Source organism: Buteo buteo, chromosome 19 (genome assembly GCF_964188355.1).
Source record: "Buteo buteo chromosome 19, bButBut1.hap1.1, whole genome shotgun sequence".
NCBI lineage: Eukaryota > Metazoa > Chordata > Aves > Accipitriformes > Accipitridae > Buteo > Buteo buteo.
Window position 1 is genome coordinate 24,796,471 of NC_134189.1, and position 23,531 is coordinate 24,820,001.

The window sequence follows — 23,531 nt, forward strand, 5'->3', positions numbered from 1 at the left end:
GCAGTAACTTTATTTGCAATTTTTACTTATTTGTGAACAGTGCTATATGTAATCACCATGAGTTGTATAACACCTTACAGTTAATAAAACTGATAGCCCCCGGACCAGACTGGGTTATGTTGATGGAGGTGCTCTCTGCTCACCCCAGTCCACCCTGCAGTAAACCCAAATTTGGTTTCAGCCATACAAGCTTACCTTCTGCTCTCGGTCGCTGACCTTTAATGAAGTTCTCACTGCAGTTAATACACACGCACACTCTCCCCTTTGGCAACAGTCAGACCATAGGTAATATAAATCACTAAGAACACAAGAACTGACTGAAGTTCCGCAACTAAAGAGATGATGTGAGAAGCTGAAATGCAAGTTACTTGTTTGCTTTATTGCTTGTAGTACCATAACACTCCAGCCTTATTCTGGCAATTCCTCTGTGCTGGCTGTCCCTGAGGGTAGCCAAGCTCCAGGTGTCACGGTCAGATGGCCCCATCTACCATCTCTGCAGGGGGAGTGCTGTCGCGTGGAGTATCTCCAAAAGTAAACACAAGTTCTATGGAAGGTAAATAATCTGATCTTTCTGAAGGAGGACAGTAGATACATTTGCATTACCATATGCCTTTATGTTTTTAACTTACCCTTGGGTTGCTCTCCAGCACATAAGCATCTAAGGGAAAGAGAGAAACTCATTGGATTAAAATGGAGCTGTCAATACTGGAGTGGTTCATTCACCTGCTAGGAATTCCAATATGAAGAAACACAAAGGTTGCAAAATAAGATCATAAAATCATGAGCAGCACTGAATGAACCAGTATTTCTAGAAACTTTGTATTGTAAGCAAGTGAACTACACTTAATAACTGTATCACAAACTGAAACTAAGGAATGATATTCTGCTCTTGTAGTCTGGTAAGAGAGTATGCGCTGGCTAATGAGAACCCTGACTCAGAAATTTATGGGATTCCTAGGCCAGCCAAGTTCTCATTTTCTAGGAGAAGAGGAATTTTCATTTTGGGAGCTGTATTGCTTCAGCTCCCAGCATGAGCAAGATGTGCTTTTGATTTTTCTCTCTTCTGAAAATGTTCCTCCCTCTGTCCAGTTTCAAAGGTAAAAGGCTGCTACTGGAGGTACAGTTCAAAGAGGCACAATTAGGATATAACAGTGGCATTTCTGAGATTAAAACAAGAGAGAAAGGGTTTGGCTGGCCAGTGGTAGTGGGTTATTATATTTTCATTGATAGCATCCTGGTCTAAGTCTTTCTCATGGTACCAATTTACGACACACCTCCAGTTTACTTGAACAGGTTATTATGATTCCAGTCCCAGTCTTCATTTTTGGTTCTTACTCTCAGGGCCAGGCTACTACGACAGTCAGCCTTGCGGGCACTCTCAAGGGGAGATCAAGGACCAACGTCAACCATATGGAGACAAAATTATCCTATTACCACCTGCCTTAGGTACGGTTCCTTCCAGTCTGAGCAGAGATTTTATGGGGAGAACTCCAGTCTCCGGAGTTATCAACACAGTACATTTTAGCAACTGGAAATCCCTGCTCTTTCTGATATATGCCACTTTATCCGTGTCTGTGTCACCATACGTTCCCGAATCTCCTGTATGCCTTCCCTTAGGATCATGCAGAGTGGGTAGTGATGGCATTTTCTAAGGCTTGTTTGAAGCTTGTGAAAACCATGCCCTTTAGTCAGGGATTTAGTTAGCTCAGATGTGGGGTTTTGTTTTTATAATTATGCCACATTCAAGACTTGAAACAATTGCTTTAAGTTTTATCATTCTCATTAGGAAGCCCTGTGTTTCAAAGATGTTATCAGGTTGTATGACATCTGTAATTACTCCGTAATATCAGCCTCTGCAGCTCTGCTGAAGTATTTTGATTTTTTTTTTTTTTTTTTTTTTTTTGTCCCTTGCTCAGTCAGCTTCCTGGCTGTGCCACATTGTGTCACAAACAGCCTGTTGTTATAAACACTGCAGAAACAGAGCTGCACACAGACAGCCTATTGACAACTGAGAGGCGACCCAGAAGATAATTACTAACATTGCTTGGAAAAAAAAAAGCATAGCCAGACAAGGAAGGATATGTTTTTATGAAAGCAGACAGTCTTAATTCCAAAATTAATTGTGTCTCCAGCCACTGATAATTACAGGGGGGAGGGAGGGCTGAAGCAGTGCATTTCCCTTTGTTCTGTAATTTACCTTATCAGAAAAATGTGCTCACATGTAACAAGACAGGTTTGGAGGATGGATCATCTGGCTTTGTTTTGGAGAGGTAAGCAACAGCGAAGGAACGGTTTAGAACCAAGTGACTGCGAGGATATTTGTATCTGCCAAGCTTTAAATGGCTTTAGGCAAGAAAGAAGTATCTTCCTGCATTCATTCCGAGTAACAAGAAATGTGGTCATATCTCCAGAATAGCACAGCTAAGTGCACGGATCCAGCTCCCTGCTGCATCAGCAGGCAGGGCAAACCGTAACTTGTTCAGTCTGTCAGCACCTAACCTCCAGCCTGTGAAACAGATTACGGAGACAAAGAGCCCATGCTATTTAAAGTGCAAAGCAGACTGCCAAAAGGTTTCTAGTTTTGCTGAGCCAAGGCAAAAGAAGGTGCTACTCAGGTGTATTGCTGCTAGCCCGAGGGTACGTGGTTTTGAGTTTGCTCTTTGGCACGTTGGGAAAATACATCCTTTAGGATAAGGAACAAAGCCGGAAAGATTCTGTAGTCAATTTTGGAGAGCAGAATTATACACTCACTGTATCCCTTGCTTCACTGTTGCCTCCATCCTTGTCTTCACACCAAAAGGGGACTGGTGGATGCTGCTGTGGAACAACACTTAGTGCTGTGCAGGGATTTTATATGACTCCTGCAAGTTTCTAGAGTAATACCCCCAAAGAGCTCTTGCTGTTCCTCAGTTCACAGACACAGCGTGAGTTCCTGCCGCATTTCAAACCATGCACACACATAAAATAGAACTGGCAAGAGATTCTATCTGCGCATATATATTTGCTTTATTTAAAAACAGAAAATAATTTTTAAAAAATCTCAAACTCTTTGCTACATTTAAAATAGTACTTCACTACTACTGTGTGTGGACAGCATTAAAAGAGTGCAACATGCTAACTGTCACTCCTGGTAAATATAGCTCTAAAAATTATTATTGGACAGTTAGCTGAGAAAAAAGGTCTAGAAGTGTTGGGGAAAAAAGAAGGAAAAAAAAAAAAGAGCCTATCATTCCACATCTTTCTGTTCCTGATAGCTGTTTCCTCAGCTGGACTTTCCTGTAGTTGCAAAATACAAAATTCAGTTTTCGATTCTGTACAGGTTATCATATCACATTCGCTGCCAGATCTGCGCTGTGCAATGTGACTAACTTCTGTCACATGTTGTTCGTTAGCTTGGCATGTTAGCCCTGGCAATATTCATGTTCATAGCTCTATAAATTGAATTTAGTACAATAACACTAGTGCTTAAAGTCTGAAATGAAAAGCAGCCCAGTATCAGGAAGGTGTATTCAGTACAGTACCACACATGTAAAAATAATCTGGAGGGGTGGAGGCACAGTGCTCAGACCAGACACTGAGAAGTGACATGTGAATTCGTTCTCTCACTCTCGTGACTTTAGTCTGATACCATGAAACTGGAGGAAACAATGGTCCCAATTCATACAGTCAAGTAGTTTAATTTGGTTGATACAGTAATTTAGTATAAACAATCCTCATGTAGATTTAGAGAGATGTGCACATTCATAGATGTGTAAGGGAATTACCACTTTAACAGTACAAGGAACCTTTACAGTGGTACAATTATGCTTATGTGAAGGCTTATATGCATATAAGTATTTCAGTAAAAATATTAGATCCTTAGCCAAATTAGTTACATTGTGAAAAGTAGTAAGAATTAATCTCTTTTGATATTCGCCTCTAACAGAAATAAAGGCCAGAATCACACAAGTGTTTTTTACATTTTGGAAAAAACCAAATACAATGAAAGTTAGGAATAAATCAGAAGCAATGAAAGGAAAGTTATATTTTATAACCATACTCTTTCTATTTCCTGTTTTCAGTGCCTTAATTTTGGTATGAATTTCTATATTGAATTATTTTAAAGGGTAGCTTACATCTGCCGTAATGCAATAGTCCAGTATTTTTTCTTGAAGTAGTAATCGAAATTGAACTGCCTCCTTTCCACAAAAAAAACCACCATAAAGTTTCAATGATCTTAAACATGAAAAAGAGAAAGCAGTAACAGTGATTACAGCATTTGAATCAGGTGTGTTGATGATTTCATTGGAAGGAGTGCAATCCTTACGATGCATGAATGCTATGCTTGGCATAGCCAAAAATCTTGTCTTGGATCACATAATCTGCTTTTCTGTTGTTGCAAGTAATGTTGTCATGCAATCCAGTTCATAGTGGTACCTCTATAAATCTGTAAAGTAGGGACTTCGTGTTTTTCAGCACGCATGGCATTCTGTCTTTTCTAGAGGCTGTAATATACAATCCCATCAAAACTGCAACAGTTTTCTTCAAATCTTTTTCTGTAAATGCTAGATGACAGAACTGTCTCTTGGTTGGCTAATAAGAAATTATGATTCCTGAGGGGAAAGAAGGTCAAAGCATTACACTTTACTAAATGGATAAGCATTCGTTACATTTAGGAAGGTCAGTCCAATATTCAATGTAATTACTGCAGAAACACAGTGTATTTAATTTAAACAGGGAATCAGATTTCTTCCTGGGTGGACTCATCTACGTCCAGTGCCACAGTGAAAAGGACTAACATTTTTAAAAATGACTAATGAAGTTGGGTACCTAAGCTGACGTCTTAAAGAAACTTGAAGTCTGGAAGCTGTGGGTCATCTGTCATTAGAAAAAATATCCTACTTCATGTTTCCAAGGGATGGAAAGAACAAAGATGTGTCACTGGGCTTTGGGAAAAGTGCTGTTTCAGCTGTGCATAAGTAATCACTTATTCACTTCTAAACAACCTCTACTGTGTAACCACTGAGAAAATGAATATAATAAATAAATGCCTTTCAACAGGGATCATATTAGATTGTTTATCATTTGGGATACTGGACACCAAGGTGTCATTGTGCTAGGCATAATGGAAAACCAAAGAGTATAAATCTGATAAATGACACAAGACAGTAAATATTAACTCTGTTTCACAGCAAAGGAATTGATTCTGGAGTATATTATTGCAATCCCAGAGCTGTGCATTCTTATGATGTTAATGGCCTATCAAACTTATGCCGACCCAGACCAGACTGATAGAATTAAGGTGTTTGAGGCATCATGGAACTGAGCCTTTTCCTATTGAGAGTTTGTTGACATTGCAGTATTTGATCAAGGTAAAATAACGCTGCCTCTATTGCAGAACTCTCAGCTCCACTGTAGAGCATGCAGGACACGCGTTACCATGTTGTCCTGGCAAACTGCACACATGTGGTTATGCTTTTTTACCATGGCCGTGTCATTATTTTCATTCCTTTTCCTCAGTAGTGGGATAGAGAATTTACATGATCCTTTGGATCATTGTCAGGCTTTAAATTACTTGTAACAGCAGGGGAAAGTTAATATTTTAGATCTTTTGAAGGAAGATAGAAGCTATTTAGTAACAAATACCTTCCTCATATCCACATTTAAAGTATACTCTGCTTTTTTTCTAAGCTGTGTTCAATGTTCTTTTCAAAACTCTGTCCTGGTTTACTTCCTAAAACTAAAGACACTTCTCTGAATCAGCATTTTAATCTCACATTACCTTGCAGTAGACTTTAGTTTGTAGTGAATTTGCTTTGACTGTATAGACAGGTGTTTTGAGTTTGCAGAACTGAAACACTAGGTTTTTTAGCAAATATTTTGAAGAAGTACTGCAACTTGTATCTATCAGAACTAATCCTTGGGGACTGGTGGCTCAGAGGAGTATGAATGTTATGTTATCTAAGCAGAACTAATTGAAACATTTTCAGTCATTCTTCAGTTGTTTGCACCCTATTTCATTATTGTTTTATCATTAAAAAAGAAGTATTGGACACTGAGCTTCACTGAGCTCAATGATAGGTTATGGATTACTTACTCCAAGATATATTGAAAAATCTTAGCATGCAGTCCTTAAGAATAGCAGAATCTTTTCTTATGGAGGGCTGGCCAAATCCTGCAAACGTTACTTACATGCTGTGTGCTAGTAAAATAGTGTAATCTGCTTCTGTGACTGAAGTTTGACTTAGTGCAACTGAAGATACTACCCTTCTAAAATAGGAAATCTACTTGTAAGACCTCCAAATAATTTGTTTCAAAGATATTTGTCTTAATGGATTAGATTTACAGTCTTCAGAGGAAGGTGAAGAGTGCAGAGCCATGCATTAGTTTTCATTTCAGATCCAAATCTAATCTGGCACAGTAGTTTTTGTTCCCAGTGGTTTTGCAGACACTAGAGAGTATGGGGGGTTTGTTTGTTTGGTAGTTTGTTTTAGTGGAGAGGCAGAGCTCTGCATAGTGAATTCAAATTTACTGATAATAGGTTTTTTTAGATTCTTTAGAAGTAGTTCAAGGACAGTGAAGTATTTGCGTATCACAGGCTGAGAATCACCAATTTGAATCACAGGTTAGCCCGTGTTTCATGATTGTTTTGTAATTTTATTATGACCTGGGCAATATTTGATATTCTACTAAGGGAATACATGGATAGAAATTGGGAATACTGGGTATAAATAGGTTCAATCATAGCTTCAGCTTTTGTTGCCTTTTCAAATATATTTCAGGTAAAATTAGTGTAGGGAAAAAAATCCTGAAAAACGTGACATCAACTCAACAACAAGAAAAGCAGAAGGCACAAAAATGAGTTCTAAACTAGTTAATTTTAAAACCTCTAACAGCGTCTATCTTCTGATCCTAAGAAGGTTGGTTTGTAAGGTTTTGCATTGCTGATGATGTGTGCATCAGTAGGAGGAATAAAGTTTCATGGGCTGGTATCCCAAACTATCTTAAAAAAAATAGCTATCCAAAGTATTGTAATATAACGCAAGTTAAAGAATTGGTCCATTAAAACAGTTCCAGGTATAATAATATAAAAGACAATGAATGGAAAGACCATGACTGAATACATTTCCAGTGCAGTTGCCTAGCATACATAGGCCAGCTCATTTCTGATGAAGTCTTCTATGTAAAATCAGCTTACTCCTCCTCAAAGCACGTTTCACATCATTCTTACATTATTTTGCAGGTGATGGAACATGTCTGTGTTGTCGATAATTGCTATTCCTAACAACTGGGTTGAAATACGTTTCAGATGTGGCCTCTCAGTCTGCTTTTGAGCACAAACCACTGACAACACAAATAGGGCTAAAGTGAATAATTGTTTAGGGTTATTTTAAAACATAATTTTGATGGATTTGGTTGTCTGCTCATTAACTGTTTTTACTCACTGGTCAAAATGGGTTAATATAAAACAGTACAATATGTGGATGTTTCTCAGAACATCAAGCATGGACTAATAATAGTTTTCTACATGTTGAAGTACATTAAACATCTAAAGTCTAAAAATCTAATCTCATAGTGCGACTTCTAAGTCAACATTTTAACTATACCCTTTAATGCCGTATGACATGGTGGAGCTGTTTTTCAGTTTGCATTCTAAATATAATTTGAAGTTGATGCACAGAAACAGTAGATAAGTAAATAACTGCAGCTCTTCTGCCTCTCATAATTTACTTATAGACCTCTTATTCTGTCAAATGAGCAGCACAGCCAAAAGTTCAGCCAATATTGCCATTCCAAGACATTCCAAAACTGCAAGCCAGAAACCTCAAAAATCACAAAACGTTACATTGTTATGATTAATTTTAAATTCTTCCACATTTCATTCCAAGTTTTGAATCTCAGACATCATGCCTGCAAGTTTTTCTAGAGCTCTGAGAACTAGACATTTCCCCTAATGAACGCACTAATTCTTACATAATCCCTTGCTGCCAGTGGCATGGGGAGCTGAGAAGAAAGTCACGAAGTATCGGGAGACTCTTCATGAAGTCACAAGAGTAAATGTTCATTAGTCACTTCAGAAGTCTAATCTTGCGCCTATAAGCAAGCATGTTCAGAATGAGTGCCTGAATTTGCTTTTTATCTGCAATATTTTATATACTCCTCTATGGCATGGGTAGCATACAGACTACTTTTAAAATTTGGCGCATTCACCTCCCAGGAATTCTCTGAGGCGTAACTCCTGTTTGAAAAAGGGTTTCCCATCTCAGTTAAACATTTTCTGAGCAGAAAATAAGATTCTGACCATCAATGCTGTGGTCCAAAATAATTTGTCCTGTCTTTTGAATTAGTGTTTGTTGCCAGATAGCAGGAATATATTTTTATGACCTTAGTTTTATTATTCGTTGCTGGGTAACCTATTGTTTTGGAGCCTAGCAAGAATCCAGTCAAATCCAAGTATTAAACTGCTGCTAATGACCATTTTGTTAGATTATTGACCCCCCTCTGTTCCGTCTCTGCCTGTACTAATGACCAGTTTTCAAGAGATTGTTTTTTAATTAATTCTGCCACATGATGATTAGCATTGTCAAATATTTAATATCTGCTTTCAAATTGTGAGAAGCACTAAACTTGCAGATTTCTGTTGTTGCTGCCGTAAGTCCAGTGAGTTCCAGACTTGATGGTAATTCAGTTCTTTCTGTGGAGACCGTAAGAATGTAATCACTTTCTGCAGGTGCACTTAAAATAGGTACATGCATAAAATTTACTCTGTTCTTTGGAGGATTTCTTAATATGTTTTCCCATGCCTTTAGTTAGAAAGGGAAATTAGGTAGGTATCCATTGCAGCTGGCACTCTCTTCTGCAAGCAGAATAGTTGTCAATAGTTAAATGTTGAGAACACCTCAGTCCAGTAAATGAGATTGTGATGAAGATTTTAAAGATTGTTGTTATTTTCCATTAGCCATTTTTCCCTGCTGCAAGTAGACTCGTGTTTCATCTACTAAGAAGACTAAAAAGCAGATTTTCATTTTCTGCAGATTATACTTGCAATTCAGTGTTCAACAGAAAGTCATCCCAATTTAGGCACCTAGTTTTGCAGTTTCTTCAGTAATAATGGGGTTGCCGGAAGGAAAATGGTCATTCTGTTGCTCACAGCAGAGCTCTAGGGTTTTGAGAGCAAAGTGATCATGCCACTGGGGCTTATTTTCTGGGTTAAAATTACCTCGAGCTGTGCATTATGCAACCTCTGCAGACTTCCAGAGGAATTCTTTAAATTAATTGGTGGTATAGTTTGGCCATCTGAGTTTCTGGAGGGAAAGGATTTCATTTTTTAAACTGCCTTAGATGTTTTAAATTCAGAAAGAAAACGGCCATGATTAACAACATTGTTATGAAAAAGACTGTAATACTGGTTTAATTAAGCTGCATTTCAGATTCCCAAGGAATAATTTGGTTTTCAGCTTCTCTTCCCTGACCTGAACGCTTTCCTGACACGAGCTGCCATTTCATGCATGTGCTTTAGAATGAACACTGCTGGGAAAAGTCCCACTTTCTCTGCGTATGCCTTTTGCTCTGAAACCTTACCTTGGATGTGCTGAGAGTTTTCTTTCCACATTTGCCAACAGAAGTAAACAACTGCATGAAAACCATAGAATATTAAGAACATAAAAAGTAAGAAAGCTGTAGAGCTTTTTTGTTTTGCCTTTTTTTTTTTTAATAAGAGAGGAGCAGGAAGGAACAAAATAATAACATCTGTTAGAGGAAATCCCATCCTAAGTGTTAGTGAAAAACAACTTCTTCCTCCCCCCAACCACATTGCAAGAGAGGTTTCAGTCCCTTGCCATGTCAATGGCAGACATCGTTGGAGAAAGCGCAGTCAGCACTTTAGCATAAAACCCCTGAAACAAACCATTAAGTCACAGAGCATGCTGTCCCAAAGACTTGGAGGGCTGAGGTCACCGAGGTCATGGTCCTAATAAGGGAGTGTTTTAATTGGTTTCTACTTTTTCTTCCCTGACATCCCTCCTTTCCCTCCCTCCTCCCCTCCACCAACCTTCACACCTTTGATCCCTCAACTGCTGGGATTCTGAAACTGTATGGAGAAAACTGCAATTATACAAATATCACCATTACTGTGACACATTAAAGATAGGGGGAGCACAGGGCCTCCACTACTAAGTAATCCTGTAAATTGCTTAAAATAACAACGAAGAGCACTATACACTTTTCTCATCCATTGTCAGACTGAAATAAATAGGTCTTTCTTTAACATGCCTAATCCTGCTAAACAGTACAAAATCCTATTACTCAATGAATTATAAATCCTGCTTCAGCACCTCATTTGTCCTGGAGTGTTTCATTGTGAAAACCAGAAATTCAATACCTTATTTTAGTCACACAATCCCTAGCACGACTGATTTTCCTCCTCCCTTCCCCCATCCTCTCCTCCCTTCCCCCATCCTCTCCTCCCATGTTGATTGTGCTCAATAAGGTTTATGTTACGGCCACTACAAACCCTGGTGAGGAAAGTAAAGACAGCATTAGCCTGTTTAAAACCAGCCTGCACGTTTCTGTACCTATATTCTCACTGTGCAGTTTTGGAAGGTAATGCAAGACAGGTTTAAGACCTTGTTAAGTTAATGTTGTGATGAACATCTGTCAAGTCACATTTCTTCTTCTGGTGCACCTATAATAGTAGTATATCTTTATTCTTTCCCCCTTACTTGTGTCCTGAAACATAAGTCTCAAGAGATGCTCGCATTTTTCACCATTGAAGCCCTATGTTCACCAAATTTCTGGACCTCTGCAATGCATCAAATCTGCATAAAGCAGATTAAGTTACTTAGGGTCTTCTCTTTGGTAATGTGGTAGTGCAGCCTGCAGAAACCACAGCTCCCAGTGGGCGATGCCTCTCTGCAGTCCCTGCTGCGATCTGTAGATTCGTTACTATTCCTGCAGCAGAAATGAGGTAGAGCCGTTTCAGAGAGTGTTGTGCAAATCAACGGTCAGTGTCAAGCTCAGGAGCCCACCATGAGAAGATGACTGTAGCGCTGAAGGAGAATTGGGGCACAGAGAAAGAGTTTTCTAGCAAATAAAACCCTCGTGAAAACCAGCTGCGTAAGAGCAGGGTTAAATTTTATTTGTTTTCTTTGGTTTGCAAACTGTGGGTCAGGCAGTACCTGACGATACAGGAGGAAGGGAGGAGGGGATGTGAGAAACCGTACTTCTCTGCCTCACGCTGCAAAGATTTGATACAACCCAGGGTTCAGTCCGTGAAACTGTCTCAGAAAGTTGACTAAATGTGCCCAGAGTTGCTGGGCATGTTGTGGTGAGGGGTAGCATACAAAACAGCAGCAGCCAGGGCACTGGGGCTAGAAACCATCTATTCCTCCTGGAGGTATGTTAGCTGGCTTTGCGAGAATTCCTTCTGGGCTCTCCTGCTGTAGCTTAGATCCTTGTTACCCTGTCCTGGTTGGGGCTGTGGTTGTAAAATGAAAATCTAAACCTGGAAATTTGAAGGATTGTGTTTCAGAATATATGGCGTAAATATCTCCTATCTAGTCTGAGATCTGCTTTGTTTTCTTGCCATCCCTCTTGCCATCTCTGAATACTTTTTAAGATGTGGTGAGTATATTTAATTTAACTAGGCCTTTTTAATGGTATTCATTTATAATGTACGACCACATTTGTGTCATGCCTGTCTCTGCATTTAATTTTTTTAGGTCTTTATGCAATAAAGAATTCCATTTCTTTTAATGAGCATATTTTCCCCTACCCACAATATATTTAAAAAATAATCTTTCTGTGTCCGTTCTGTTTTCCTTATAAAACCCAATACAAGCCACTCAGGGCTATATTTTGCTCAAAAACTCCAAAACTCTTTGTCATATACGGTAGTCGAAAATGAAACACGGAGGTCAGAATCGCTCAAGCTACAGTCAGAAAGTCTCAGAAATTTTGCATCTAGAAAATAGTGTTTTCCTATCACATTTTATTTTTATGGTGTTGCCCTTCCCCACCAATAGACAGGGTTCAAACCAGCTGCAGCACTATGCAGCTATTAAGTTCCCTCTTCTGAATATGTCTGAGCGTACATCTTTCTATAGCTGCCTGTTGAGACGGGCTGTCCTATGAACATCTCTCTTCTGATTCTTCCTTGGGACAGACTGGAGGCTTCTCAGGTGCCACTGGATCATCATGGGTGTGATCACACTAGGAAAGACAACTTGAGGTGCGGAGCAGATGGGGAAAATGAATGCCTGCTTTCCCCAAGCAAGCACTGCAGAGCAGGATTTGAGGGTGGAACAAATGAGTGTTCAGTAATGACTGGCAGAGGCCATTTTTTTCAGTGGTGATTTATGTGGGACCCTGAGGTTTCAATGGGGATGACCTGTGAACTCAAAGTGAACCTAAGCCAAAGCTAGAATTACGGTCTAAGTACTGGGAAGATCACCTGTAGCTATGTCTGATTAAATATTTCAGATGACACATCTTTTTGGTTGGACTTAAATTGTTGCTGAAATCAGGTAGAATTTGTTTCTTTTGGCCAAATTAAAGCCAAATAAGATTATTTCTTTAAGGCTTTTATTAATTAATTGTATCAGTACTAACATGAACATTTTGACTTAACTTTTGAACAGGTTCCTATTTGGAAATATCTGTAAATTTTATTTTTAAAAGTAATTTCACAGAGATGTGAAACATTTTTCTTTTTTTACTCAGCCCAGCAATATTCATACATGTCTAAAATGACTTTCCACCCAGTGCATCATGTTGTAGACTCCAGAGTTATCCTAAAAATCCTTGAAATTTCTGAATAAACATTTTTGTGTCTAATGATTTGTAGCTGTTATCTAAACTATGAGATGATGCTTCCAGCAAGTCATCAAATAGACCAGTCAGCAAATGTATCATAGTAATCTCAACCTACAGTCTTGTCATAAATCTAGGAAGTACAAACATTTAATGAATTCTGAAATAACTCAAAACAAGCTACAACTTTAATCTCTCTTCCTAAATGTACAGAGCTAAAGATTAAAAAAAACAACCCCAAAACCAAAAAAAACCCCAAACCAACAACTATCAGCAAACAAATTTTCCTGGTGATGTGGAGAAACCAAAAGCATTGAGCATGTTGGGGCGGGGGGGGAAGAGTGAGGGTATGCAAAAACTGTATTGGTTCAGAAACAAGAAAAGAGGATGCTACAGCTGTAAGAAATGGTTGCAAAATAAGTATTCTACATGCTGATACTGATCAGAGGGGAAAAAAGATCTAGATTGAGAGCACTAATTTTTTAAGATTGTTGGGCAAGTATTTACAAAAGACTTGGGGGGGGGGAAAGTGCCACGTCTGCATCCTACTCTATGGAGTTACAAGAGTTATCTCATTATTAAAAGTAGATTTATGCATTTAAAGTTTGACATCTTGTACATTAATATGATTCAAGACAGTATTACTGTTGATGTGTCTTTTTGTATAAAGTTCTACAGGCAAAACTTACAAATGTCTACCCACAACACTTCATGGTTTGAGTCCTCAAAATTTGCCGGTCTTTTCACTCATGAGTAATGTTAGATATGTGAACCAATCCCCTTGAACTCAGTGAGACTCAGCACACATCAGCTTTTGCTGGGTTACAGCCCACGCGAGCAAGGATACGAAAAGACGGGGGAGAGCAAAAATGCTGAATTCGGGAAATCGGTAGCGACTGCTACAAGGAAGCAGAGCTGAGCTGTGCAGGGCTGCACCTCCAATTACACACAAAGAAATTTACGTTTTTCTTTTGTCTATCAGGATCTTTGATTGCTTCTGACTAATCCTTTCCTATGTGCTCTTTCCTTCTATTTTAGTCCACATTGTGTTCCCACAAGTAGAAAAGTGTCATTTCATGTGCTTTTGCTGCAGTGAACCAGAGCAAAGCCTTTGTTTTCATAACATGTTAAACTGTATTCTTTAAATTCTTCATTGATTCTATTAAGCTTTAAAAACAGCCCTTTCCCTCTCCCTTCCTCTCTCCTCCCTAACCTCCCCTCCCCAGAAAAAAAAGGCAGAAAAATCCCCCCAGTCCCCCTAGGCAGTGGTCTGGAATGATTGGCAGGCTCGACTCAGACGGGACCCCTGGATCCTAATAGCGAGGGTTGCTGCAGGTCAGGACGGGGGCTTATTTACAGAGCGACGGAGGGGCCCAGGACCGCAAGGAGAGCAGGAGGTACCGCAGGGCACCGGGGCAGCCTCCGCACAAAGCTGCACGGCGGCTCGGAGAGAGGCGTAGCAGGGAGCTGGGCGTAGGGCAGAAAGGAGGTCTTGGCAGAACCTTTTGGGAGCCCCAGGACTGGAATAGCAAAGGGCGTCACAGGTCAGGACTGAGGTGTTTTGGCAGAGTTACGCAGAGGCCCAGGACTGCAATAACAGGAGGTGAAACAGGTCATTGGCATTGGCAGGGATGCGTGGGAGAAAGTTGTGCGGAAGAGCCTGCCCTGCTTTAGCTGAAACGCTATTACTCCTACTCTGTAACGTGTGCTCTGTTTACCCCTAAATACAGGAAATAATTCTTTCTGAAGCCTGCTCCTCTACAGTCTTAAAATGGCCTTTTACGCGTGGGGGAGAGGTGGTATCGTGAACTACAACAGTGATCAGATTTTGTGTTGTTACATAATTACTGGTTTAAAACCAAAGCAAACCTGAGTTTTCAAAGGATCTTGGGAGGTTTGGGTTTACCAAACTCCCAGACTAAAGAGACTCCACAAAGTCTGCAGACGACAGGAGAAGAAGTCGCTGTGTAGATTCCCTTGGGGCTCAGAGCAATAGCTAATAAACAGATTGAGGTCTTGGGTATCAGGCTGTAATCTGCTAACTCTTACAATAATGCGTTTGCACTATTTACGAGGTTACCCACGTGTACTTAAATGAGGTCATTGTACTTTCCAGTAATATATGTTAAAGAGAGCATAAAGTTTATCTCTTCTTGTAGGAAGATTTTCTTCCAGCAATACCAGGAGTTTGCGAATATTTGTCTGAGCTGCTCATCAAAATAAAATGAGAAATTTGCTTCAGGGGGAGAATGTAGTTAAAAGAAATAAAGAAAGTTAAGAATTGTATGGCTAGATCTAGAGCTGGGTAAATTGTTTCCCCCCTCCTCTTCTCTTTCCTCCTTTCCCACCTTCTCCTGAGAAAAACAGTTTGGGAAATATTCAAGTTTTATAGTAAACTATCCTAGATTGTACTGATTCTGTCTTTGTTCAGTAGCAAACATTTACCTCCAAGAAAATTTAATTTCATGTGAATAATAAGGAATAAAAAATAAAAAGAACTGCAACTTCACAGTTGGAATATGAGTCTACAGAAAACTTAGACATATTTTACTATGTATTAGGTATTTACTTATCCATTAAGGGGTTAAAAACATGTTGTCGTATCCTGTCATACTTAAAATACTGAAATCCAAGTTTCATGAGCAATAGGTACATTAAATATTTTCTGAACAATCTGCTATAAGAATAATAGCATAAATATAAAATAGTAATGGCATTATTAGAGCAGTGAGAGGATACATTTGAGATTGTAACTCTGTTGGAATAGGTAATGTAAAATTTTCTCTGCCCATCTGTGGGCAAATCTAAATGTGGTATTTTATCTCAAGTTACTAAATTGGTGTCCTTAGCACAAGGAACAAATTATTTCCCTAAAGTTAGATTTAAATAAAGTTACAGAGAAAAACCTAAATTAATCTGATCTTCTGTCCTGTTTCAGGGATGTATTGGAGTTTTAATTCCATAAATTTTCTGGTTTGCATTGTGCACAGGGTGGAATTGTTTCCCTCCCTTCCTCTCCTACTCACTGCTATCAACAATAAACTCTCGCACTGCAAATGGCAGTGGGTGCATGTAAATGCATTGCTAGAGACCACAAATTCCTCCAGTCCACTAGCTGAAGTGCATCGCTGGACCCTAGCACAGGGGCCCCATTTTGTGACTGAGGGCTCCGGGTCCTGTAACAATACTCAAAATAAAAATATACAGGGTCCCACCAAAATATTTCATTGAGATGGCAACTGAAGACATCTGGTAGTCTGATAGATATTCCTTGACGTGCTCCAAATGGTCCTTTCCATGTAGAAATGTGACGGGCTCTAGAAGTAGGCTTTTTTTTAGGCATAGCCATATGCCGGAAGTAGACTACTTGTTTTGGAAGTAATCCCGTTGCAGTTGTCTAATATGGTGACATATTCGTTGTAATTCACTTTGCTCCTTGTTCATCAAAATGCTTACAGTCTCTCGGGGCTTGAACCACGTGACAAACGCTTGAAGTTCCTGCTTCTGCTTTCCTGCACGCTTCAGTGCAAATTCCTTCACCTTCCCCAGAAAAATACCTAAATAACATCTCTTCTGGCTTTTCTTGCTTTTCCTATCCTTGCTTACTTCTCTTTACAAAAACAAGTCTTTTTTGCATGATCTGCTTCTTTCCAGGCTGGGTACCTCCTCTCTGTTCCATCAGGCTCCCATCCTCCTCCACTTACATCCATCCAGATCCCCTTGCTTCTCAGAATCCCTCTGGTGATAACTCACGGCAATAAAAATGTCATATCCCTTTTGCTCATTAGCGGATCTACTCTGAAGAGGCATGAGCTATACAGATTTATCCTGGACGGTGTTTGAGCCCTGTCTGTACACGGGGCTGTTTCTCTTTTGCCCATGCACAATCCTGTACTTGCAATAGGAATGCTTAGGTATAGCTTGACTGATCTCTCTTAAACAAGCCTGGCTTAAGACTGTATACAGCAGGTGAGACTGGATCCCAATCACAGGTACAGCATCTCTCAGAGTGTGAATGTTGACGAACTGTGGTATTGGAAACTTCAGAAGATGTGAGTGCCTGGGTTGACACGTAGGATGGCAAAACCGACTACGTGACAGCAGTAACAGTGAAAATGGGAAGTCACTTGGCTGCTCACCTTTCTTGCAAAGACAGACCTGCGTTCAGAAGACTGTAAGTGCAAAAAGAGGGGCAATCTGTGATGGAAATAAATTTTAACAATACTGAAAGAGAAACGTCAGCATAGTTCTAATGCATTCACGTTTTTACTGGGATATGCAACTAAATTCAAGGATTCCATTTTTGAATATGTGTTGTTAATGAGGGACTGGTTTAAATAAGCTAAATATACATTTATAAGCACCAGATTCACTACAAAAGCTGTAAAATGCCAGTTTATAAACACAGCTGAAACATTAAGTGTGTCTCTGCATTTGAACACACAAAATAGTGTACTGAGTTACAAACATATTTCTCTTCAGTTGTTTGTGTCTGCCATCGCAGCACAGTTTATTGTGCTCACTATTCAGAATAAAATAGGGCTGAGAAAACTACTCTGTTTTCTTTGTAATTTTTCCCCAACAGTTTTAACTATAGCTAAAGCTACGGGGTCATCCTTTAATTCCCTGATTGCCTAGGCAAGAAATACGACTAAACACAGTTTTAGCACCAAGTAATAATCATTCCATCCATTTTCAGCATAATGCTCAACTGCATACTTAAATAAATTGCTTTGCTGAGTAACAAAGAGGTTATTCTTGTCCTTAAGTGCTTTGCTGAACTACAGACTATATCCCTGGGCTATAGGTAGTCCCTGCAGCACAGATATCAACAGATTCTGCACTTTTTTAGCAGATCTGAGATGAAAACAGTAGAATGCAAACATACATATAACAGGAAATTGTATAGAGCGTAGATAACTCATGCGAATGAAAACAAAGGCATGGTAACTGTGTGTCACTGCACGGTCAATTATAAACATTTTTTCTGTGGTTCCACTATGAAAAGAAACAAAACACAGACAGTGTTAATGCACAGTTGTCAGATTGATATAGAACCACAACTCTGACAGATTGAGATTTTAAATAAGTAATATAAAAAAAGAGTAGATATGCAGTAAAATAAGGCCACATATCGCACATGGCTTTTGTAAAAAATTATAAAATGTTCTATAAATATTTTATATCCTTTTCAACATTTAACAAGCATGTTTTGTAACTGAACTAGTTATACCCATAGGAATGATGCTTCTTGGTATGGTATTAATCATCAGAGCTATTCCATAGTTAAGATATTCATATTAAAAAAAAAAGTATGTCCTAAGAGGAAAATATTTATGAATATACAGGATCCTTTTAATTTTATTTATTTATTTATTTAAGCTCAGAAGGCTTTTATTCATACGAGTAGGGAATTTATAGTCACGAGGCTTAGGCCTCTATCCATCAAACATCAGTCCAGGTTTGCAAGAAGGGCCACTGAAGGCAATAATGTTATTCATGTGCATGAAACTGGGAGTGAGCAGGTCTGGGCCCAAGTAAGTGACTCCACATGATATATTTGTCTCTAGGAGCCATCTGTTTCGCTTTTTCCTTTGTAGGTACATTTTTACACTATGTAAAAGTTCAGTGAAGTAGTTCAAACATGGGATGGGAAAGAAAAATCTCTGCAAACATGAATCAAAATTTAATTGTAACTGAGAGAGATGCAAGTGATTAATATTGGCAAAATACTGAGCCTCTTCTATATTTCAGTAGCCAGAGCTTGTCATGATTTGCATGGACCAGCTCGGCAGAGCATAAATCTCAGGCCAGTTTCACAGCAGGTTAAATGGCTCTTCTTTCTTTTGTCCAGCAGTTGTGTATGTGGCGTTGGTCGTGTACTGTGGACAATACCCACCTGGGCAGGCCACACCAATATCGTGCTTAATTTCAACTCTGACATGTATATTGCCAGCAAATTCTGGCAGAAAGGGACTCCTGGGCAACCTGAATTGTTAAATATCTCTACTACCTTCAGCTTTAAGATTTCTTAATAATAAAGTCCTAAGCAGGTGCTTCAATTTGACTGTTAAAAGTTTGAGATATTTAAAAAATCTCAAGTCTCAGTCTTCCTCTTTGTTGGCATTCAAGAATTGACAACCTAAATTAGCCAGTTCTCCTTTTCTTTATTCTCACTGAATTTCCATTCCTGTTCTCAAGTATAATGTACCACAGCCAGCTGCTTATTTCTGTGCCTTTACAGAGGGATATTAATTTACATCTATTCACTGAATTTAAAAATTGCAAACTAAATTTCATGGTATAGATGATGATATTCTTCCAACTGATACCTTTTCTAACAGCTCACATGTTTGGCCTCAATTCAGTAAAATGTGATAATAAGGTCTGACAATCACTAGGAACAAAAAAAGTCTTCATTTCTACCTGGAAAAAAACCCTATTCTCTCTCTTCATTAATGGTAGATGGAAATTATCCCACCATTACAACTTATCACTCACTACCTCTCTGGTATGATATAAACCCTCAGAAAGACAGTGTCTGTTTCTTTTTCATTCCAAAGGTCAGAAATCTGGTATGTGACCAAAAAGGTAGTTAATATTGATCAATACAACTGTGACAGCAGGTAGGTGTACTCAGAATACTAGCAGTCTTTAACATTTGATCTAATGATATAAAAATTTTGTCCTATATATCATATTAATTCTGAGATTCCATATGGGATATTTGACAGTTGTTACTTGAGTAGAGAGAGAATTTTAGCCATCTATAAATTGTGCTTTATTCTTTCCCCTTTTTCTCCTCCTTCCCACCCCAGCCCAAGTATTTTGGCTCAAGAGATCCTCCAGCATCCGCTCCTTTTCCTGGATCTTCTCCAGTGCCACAGAGATCCTGATTATCATTATGCTTCCAAGTGGACTTTTTTTTTTTCCACACCCTGCACAAATGGCTTATGACTGTCCTTTGTAGAATACTTCATTCTATATCAAATGAAAGTGAGTTTCAGCATCTCCCTTGGCTAGGAGCATCTTAAAATCTAATTTACGCTTTTTGAATTGTTGGTATCTGGCTCAGGTCTGGGAGGAACAACATGTGGGCAGGCTATTCTTGTAATTAATTGTTTGCTTTCTCTGGCTGCTTTGAGAATCTGTTCTTTGTCCTGCATATCTGATAATGTCATGACTCTAAGGTTCTTTATAGCCATAGTAGCTAATGTACCTTAATGCATTTATATTTCAGAGTCTTCAGATGGGTTCCAAGCTGTGGTCTTATTAACAGAAACCAGAGCAGGGTGGAAGCAGCCTTCCTGATAACCACACATTCAAGGCCTCTCATTCTGACTCTTCTCCCTTGCTTTTTCCATGACCTCTCTCATTCCACTCACAACCCAGCCACAGTCTAATCATCCTTATTACAGTAACAAACATCTTGCATTCTCTAATCTATTGTTTCTAATCTCACAATTTGCGCTTGTCTAGAATGTCACATTTATAAACACAGACAGAGTCCAGCGCCTTCTGTTCCCAAAGCACAGGCATCCACCGTGCAAGTGAACGAGGAATCCTCTTACACTCTAGGAGATTTAGGGTTTGTGATTAAGATAACAATAACTTCTAGGTGTGAGGTGCTGACTTTATATGTGGAGCAAGGGAGTGTTAAATCTAACATGTAGTACACAAACAGCAATGTCAGATGAAGTCACTGTTATTTTTGCCCTTTTTAAATGCTCGGTTTAAAATCAAACAGCAATAGGCTCATTGTAGCAGAATCACAGCTAAAAAAAAAAGTACCACACAGACTGGCTGAAATGCTAGACATCAGAGGGACCTAAGAGGGATTTAGCCCTTCTATCACCGTCTCTCACCAGCTTGATTCACACCAGCAGGACTGCTGAAGCCCTAAGAACATACTGGTTCAGAAGTCCATCCAGCCTAGTCACCCGCCAGTGAGGTGGATACTTTGAGAAAAATCAGAGAAGAGGCGCCCAGTGGTACTTGCTCAGCTTCCCAGCACCTGTGGCTTAGAAGGTCCTCAGATGTCAAGCAAATATTCATTCTATAGGTGCAATGAGTCAGATGCATCCAAATACACATGTTGTATAGTTAGTCTAGGCATGTTCAGTGAAGTCTTTTGAGACCTGGAGGTATCAGGTTTCCTGTATGTGTGCTGGTGTTCCTTGAAAAGCTAACAAGTTAAATACTGCAGTTCTGCTGCATATGAAGCTCAGTGTGCCTGGCACATGCACCAATATTTCTTTCTAGGAGTCTGGTACAGATAACAAGAGTAAAAGAGAACAGAAGACGTCTCTGCTTGAGGAAAGAACAAAGGTACTAACGAAGAGCCGTGTTGACTCCTGTCAAAGCAGGGCTGTCAGAAGTTCACTCCTATCAAAATGGCTCTCAGCACGTAGGCAGCCGTTCAGCCTACAGATGTCACTTTAGACACCTGGTCATCAACCGTTACCAGAGGCATACCATAAACTAGGGCTGTCTTGAGCCGTGCCAATGTGTGAATCTGAGGTTAAAGAGATCGAACAACTATGACCACAATCATCTTACCGCCTTCTGCACAATCTAACCCAAAGTGAGAAGGTCTAATATTAACCAATAATTTGCAGAATCATCCATGCTCACTGAAAAGTCCTCATTGTTGGCTTCTTCTAGTTTAAGCAGATGAGAAGGACAGCAAAAAAGGGAAAAATATATTGCAAACATGCCAAATGGACAAGGTGAGGGTACAGGAACAGTGAGTTTCGTTGAAGACTTACAGTGCAGTTTCACAGAACTAATTAATGAGAAACATCAAAATAAAGCTAGCGGGCTATAAAAGGTAGTTGGGGGGAAAAGTAAGACAATGAAGAGGAGAATCCTGCAGGGCAGGTGAAATTGGACAGATGATGGGATGGAAGAGAAGGGGGTTTTAAGCAAGTGATCTTTTGTCAGCAAAAGCAGAGAACATAAAACTAGACAATATTATGGGATCATCAGAATGGCAGCTGCATGTCCTTATCACTCATAACTATAACAGCTTTTAAAAGGGTGGAAAAATCCTAGCTGAATAACCATTCTTCCTTTTTAATAAAGCATCTGACTTTCACATTCAGAGGTTTCATAATAACCTCTGGCAAATAAGTGCTAATGGGTTCAGTTTTCATGTCTGCACTTCAGAGTAAAAAAGGGTCAGAAATGAGTTGCATTTTTCCTCTTCTCATTTAAAAGAAGTGGTATTTTGACTTGTAAGGAGCCAAGTGCAGTTCACGTGCTTAGTTTCCTCTGCACTGCACATAAAAACAGGAAAAGCCAGTCTTTTGGCTGTGCTTCTTTTTATTGTTGGTTGTTTGACATGTTTTTCTATTACAATTCACAGCAGGGAGCGTTTATCTCCGTTATGAAAACCAGTTGGCCCATTGTTAGGAAAGAAAGCTGCACTTCCCCAATAGGAAGTCAAGTGTCTCTACAGTGTCGTAGAAAGGCATTCTGCAGTTGAAGTCAACATATGTCGGTGCTAGGAGACTATGTGCACGCAGCACTTGCCCTCCTCTCTTCGATTGGAACAAGCCAGGTTCCCCCTGCACACGTCAGGAAACGGTGGTGTGCACAGCGGGCAATGGCAAACCCAGTAGTAGTCCCACTTCCCACCCGTTAGAGATGGGGGGAGGTTTTGGTAACGGCGCCTTTTGTGCAACTTTAGCTAGCAGAAGCTGCGAGGTTCCTTTCTTTTCCTGATGTCGGTTATTTTGAAGGAGGTGCTCAGTCACTCTCTGAGAAATGTTGGCTCTATTCACTTAAAAAATGCAAATATTGCACCTTAATTTTTTTCTACTTTCTCTTTTCTTCCAAAACAGTAAGAAATATAATATTGCTTTCTGGTTTATTCATGTTATTTTTTTTACAGTCCTAAAATTGAGAGCTCACTTTGCCATTTTTTCCCCAAACGTAAATTCCTTAAACATTTGTGTCTGATAGTGCCCAATTATTTGTGGGGGCATTTCTTAGAATTTACCTTCCTGTTCAGCAAACATTGTAAACATGGATTTTAGCTCACAGGTGTAAGTATGATAATTCAAAATTAAGCCATGGGTTGGTTTGCTTCTACTAGTCAGTCTTCTGGCCAGTGCTTGGGTGACATTACATCTTTGAGAAGATATACATTCAGTCCAGGCTGAACAAATGTGACTTCATCTGTCTAGATCAAATAATAAAATGTATTTTAAATATCATCTAAATCATTCATCAACGATAGCAAGCTCAGCCTGTGTGATATTTAAAAATGGGCTTCAGTCAGAACTCAGTATCTACTCTTTTCAGCACAATTCAGATCTGAAGTCAAACTTTGTGTTTGCATAATGCTATTGTCAAAATCTGAATCGAGAACAAGGAAAGTCAGATCTTCATCTTGATGTACATTGTATGACTTGGGCATATATATGGTAATGTTTAAGATACATAACTTAATTACTCTCTTTTTAAGTCATTATACACAGTGTATTGGATAGTTACAGTTTGTTTATTTATTGGATTAATCGAATTATTGTGTAATCCTGTATTTATTATTATTAATATTTCTCTTGGATGACTATTTGTTATTATACATGGGTTACAAGCTAATAACAATAGCTTTAAGACTAGAAAGCAAAACAAAGATAGAACATAACTGAATTCTCACCTTTTAAACTGCTAGTACAATGCTTCATTTTGTGCACTTGCCTTTTGTGCTCAGTTTGACCTTTGTAAACTATATA

The 23,531-nt window shown here is 39.2% G+C and overlaps 1 protein-coding gene across 16 annotated transcripts in view; it reads left to right on the top strand.

The window, feature by feature from the left end:
* LOC142042141 (potassium voltage-gated channel subfamily KQT member 1-like) overlaps nt 1-23,531 on the top strand; it is a 515,171-nt gene that overhangs the window by 237,048 nt on the left and 254,592 nt on the right. Inside the window, exon 15 of one of the 16 annotated variants that reach the window (XM_075051715.1) lies at nt 16,444-17,341. The exons of the other annotated variants lie outside the window; for them this stretch is intronic. Within the exon in view, the coding sequence (XP_074907816.1) occupies nt 16,444-16,534 (91 nt within the window). The 3' untranslated portion in view covers nt 16,535-17,341. Of the gene's footprint in view, nt 1-16,443; nt 17,342-23,531 lie in introns of those variants that run through there. 16 annotated transcript variants of the gene reach the window in all.